Genomic DNA, 4,296 nt, shown 5'->3' on the forward strand with positions numbered 1-4,296 from the left:
AGCCACGAGGCATGGCTGCTTGGGAGGGAGATCTTAGCTGCTAGCTGTGCTTGGCTGGTTTTCTTAGACACGTTTGCTTTAGCCGTGTTTGTACTGTTGTAACGTATAAAAAAATTCCGTCTTTCCGCTGCACAAGCTGCCTGTTGGGAGGACGACGGGGCCTCCTGCGTTTGGATTTGGTGGTGAAGCCCTGTTTGCATTTCTTGAGCACTCAGAACCTCTATGACAGCTCTTCCATTACAGGAGAGGAGTTGCTTGATGTGGGCATCTGGGCTTGGAGGTGAGCTGGTGACAAGGATTAATTGTTCAGACAGATGCTGCTGTCCGGACGTACACCACGCAGGCACACAGCCTGTAGGTGCCTTCGGCATCAGTGCCGAGCCGTCGCAGTGCCTGAAGGATGTTCTCATCGCTGCAGTTAGCCGAGGCAGCTAGAAAGGACCAGGAGGAAATGTCCTGGCCCTCGCTATCACTGCCTTCTCTGTCTCAGTGGTTATGGTTACTCGCAGGATAAAAGCTGAGAGCAGGTTCCTGGAGCGTTTTCTGGTTCACTCTTTTTCTTTCCAGGACACTTGGTATTTAGGTTCTTCTTTGTAAACCCTTGGATATCTAGGTTTGGGATTGTAGGTGGATAATTCATTCCTCAATCAGACTGGGGCAAGAAGTGGCGCTGGTGCTGCTGAAGAAGCAGGGGGGGGATTTCCCTTTCTAAACCCTCTATTTCCATTTGAAATTTTAAAATGTAATTTTCTTGGCTGTTGCAAGGCTTTTCGGGGGGCTTTCAGGACTTGAGAACCATCATCTTACCAGCAGCATGAGTGCAGGCAGCAGAGTGGCGTGGGCCATGGCTGGCACCTCTCCGAAGGGATGTCCCCATCCCTGCAGCTGCCTGCACAGAAGGACGGGGGTTTGAGGATGGGGAAGCAACAGAAGGTGTGACTCCAGCGGTTTGAGGACGGAGAAGCAGCAGAGGACCCTCGTTCATCCTGAATGACAGGGATGCTGTTGTTCCTGCCAGGGTTCAAAGCCGTGTTTCATCCCTGCGGGTCTCCCGAACAGATTGCCGCTCACACCACATCGTTTCTTGCGTTTGTCTGTGTTAGCAAACCCATCAAGCTCGTTGTGGTTTGTGACCCCGACTCGCAGCCTCCATCTCCTGAGGCAGGATGGCAGCGTGGAGGGCGGGGTAGATTTTCCTCCGTCACCGCTAATGTCTAGCATCCCTTGGGTGGATCAACCTCCTTCTGCCTGCTTCATTCAGTGCCGCTGTGATATGTTTGACATCACCATCATCCCCATGTTTAGTGGGTTAGATAATTTTTTTTAATGCTTTGTGTCACTTTTAAATGAAGCAGGTAGAGAAAGTAGTTTCTGGAAAACCAGGAACATCTGGTGCTTATGTGTTTGTTCGGCAGCTTTGTGAAATTAATACGGTCCTAAAGTGGCAAAGAAAAATTGCACATTGAACTTGGAAGTTAATTAGCTGTAACTCTCGGCTGCTTGAAAAGGAGGTTAGGACTGTCATGTCGCTCTGACAGCGGATGGTTTCTCACGGCTGGCGTGTTTCCAGGGCATTCTGCTGGAGCAGAGCGCAGCAGGAACAGGAGCAGGCTTTTGGGATTGCTTTCTGCCCACACGCAAAGAGGCTGTTTGGGTCCTTTAACTGGCCAGTCAGTTGGCATGGCATAAACTTTGTTACCCAGCAGTACATGTAACGTTTGTTCTGCTTGGAAAAAACAAGGATCTGGAGGAAATGACAGTCTTAGGGTTTGAAGAAAATGAGGAGGGAGGTGTTTAGGAGGAGCTCCATACATGTCCTCTCCTCCTGTTCCCTGGCTACTCTGGCTCTCCCACAGCCATAGCAGAAATTGTGGGGTACTGTAACAATTACAGAGCAAAGCTCTGAGGAAAAGCAAATAAATACAAAATTTGGCTTTAATTTTCTATTTGCATATTGTTTCTATTTCAGACTATGTAAGATTAATCCTTTTCTGACGTCTTTTTCTCAGGTTCTGGTAAGTAGTTTAGGAAATGCAGCCTCCAGTGCACTAAATATCATCCTGTCTAAAATACTTAGCAACTCATCCCACCCTCAGAAAGCAACACCTTTTAAGCATGAGCTGTTAAAGAAAGGTGAAGCTGGCTCTTGTGAATACCTGCCAAGCGTTCTTGTGTCTAATAACTCACCGTAATAAGTGTGGAGGCAAGTATGAGTTGGATGTGAGAGCATAAAACTCCTCTGCATTTAAACATCAAGTTCTGGAAGCTTGCTCTGTTTGCTGCTGAGTTCACTGGAGGAACAACAGAAACGCCTTGTTCATTAAGGATGTGTTTTAAAAACCCAGAGGTGTTTTGCAGGTCATTAACGCCGCGCTGGCTCTGGCTGCTAAACCCCAGAGCAAACTGGCCCAGGAGAACATGGATCTCTTCAAAGAGCAGTGGGAGAAGCAAGTCCGTGTGCTGACGGATGCTGTCGATGACATCACTTCCATCGATGACTTCCTGGCTGTATCAGGTAATCGGGGGCTCGATCTCAGAAATAATCGTTCCGTAACAGAGCTCGTTCCTGGGAGCGGGTGCTCTCTACACGTGTTCTGGAGCCTTCTCGGGTTTTTGGAAGGGATGGTGTTGGTACACTTCACCTGGCAAGTGTCGTCTTCTGCCGAGTGAGGTGTGAAAACAGAGCAGGAGATCTTGGCGTGAGGAGAGGAGGTATTTTTATAGTGTGAAAACAGCGCTAGCTGCCTTCAGCAGGTACTCCAGAAACTGTCATTGTGCTTACAGCGTGTGCCAGTGGAGACGTATATATTTACACGGCAGTAGACAGATCAGCCTCGACACAGCAAAAGACTCTTTATGTCTCAGGATCTTGAATTGCTGGCTGGAAGGACTGTCCCTCTGTTCCCTGAGATGACTCTTTACTTACGTAAACAGAAATGGGTATCAAACCATGGTCATACAAGTTAATGAAAATGAAACTGCTCATATAGCAAATGCCCAGTGACTATTTCATGTCAGCTTTAGGAAAGTCTTAAACAAGATGGGTTCACGTAGATGAAAAATTAAGGGCTTAAATTGAAAGACCTTTTTTTAGTTAAGTAAAGAAAAGAAGAATAAGAAAAGGAACCCCCAAGCAGTGTTTCTGCGATGAGTCACCTCTCATCATACATGTATCGTGGTTCCCTGGGTTCTGAGTCACAGTTTTCCTTGCTACGACTTAGCGTAAACTTCACAGGCAGTCGAGAGTCGTGTTCTTTGTACCTGTCCGCATGCTTGTCAGTGCGGTGGCCGCTGGAAGGGCCAGCTGTGAGGAGCTGATTTCTGGGGAAGCAGATGTGGAGGGAGCTGCGTGCTGAAGTTCACGGCTCTGCTGGGAGTTTGTCCACAAGTGTACGAAATGTTTTAAAGAGAAAAAGCCGTTTGTCTGCGCAGACGTGATCTGTGTGAAGCTGCCTTACGCCGTATTTCAGTGGCTCCGGGTAGCGCTGGAACCGAGGGGTCTGAATCCTCGGTGGGCTATTTGAGGGGGTGGGTGCTCTGCCTCCGAGGGGACAGGTGATAGTGGTGCTGCTCGAAGAGCTTCCCGGGCTTGCCAAGAAGCAGGGTGGCAGGTGGACCTCGAGTGTGTGCTGCCACCCTGAACGATGCCATGGAAACGTGTGGTCTGAGACGGCTCAAGTACATCCAGCAATTATATGGACGTGCTGTGTTACCACAGAGGTGTCAGAAAAGTATTAAAGCCATAAATATCGTTTAAAATATTATTTGTTTGAACTTTGATGGATGTTTTCCATATAAATGCCACGACTCCAGTTCATCTGCTAGAAGTCTAAACATCTCGTTGGGTAGAGTGGTGACGGGTGTGATTTATACCAGCTTCCATCCAGGGTTATTAGGAGGCTTGTGTCTGTCTGTGTCGCTTACTCACTAGGATGCAAGCGGAATTTCAGAGAGTTCTTGTGAGTCTGTCTGTGTGTGTGTATATAAAAAACCCGCCAACGCCTTCCTGCCACGTGTGGCTCTGTCCATCGTGCAGTACACGCTCCACTGTTCAGCCTAGGCTTCAGGACTCTGTCAGTTATCCACACGTCGAGGCTCCATGGAAGGGAGGTTTGGTTTGGGTAACGGAATATCGCAGAAGAAGGATACGTAAATGCACGGCGTGGCAGACGAGTTGGCAGGTTACAACCCTTCATGGAGGGTATAGCACAACAGAGGCCCCGCTGAGGTCGGACTAATTGTCAGGATGCAGGAGACTAATAGCAGAGGAGCACTGTAGCCTAAAGATCCTCCCTA

General features: G+C 48.5%; 1 protein-coding gene across 1 annotated transcript in view; it reads left to right on the forward strand.

The window, feature by feature from the left end:
* The window catches only part of CTNNA1 (catenin (cadherin-associated protein), alpha 1, 102kDa), a gene marked incomplete at its 3' end in the record, with an annotated part of 40,507 nt that overhangs the window by 20,634 nt on the left and 15,577 nt on the right, over window positions 1-4,296 (forward strand). Inside the window, exon 4 of the mRNA XM_010141566.1 lies at window positions 2,359-2,515. Within this exon, the coding sequence (XP_010139868.1) occupies window positions 2,359-2,515 (157 nt within the window). The remainder of the gene's footprint in view (window positions 1-2,358; window positions 2,516-4,296) is intronic.

This window comes from Buceros rhinoceros, unplaced genomic scaffold (genome assembly GCF_000710305.1).
Source record: "Buceros rhinoceros silvestris isolate BGI_N320 unplaced genomic scaffold, ASM71030v1 scaffold18438, whole genome shotgun sequence".
NCBI lineage: Eukaryota > Metazoa > Chordata > Aves > Bucerotiformes > Bucerotidae > Buceros > Buceros rhinoceros.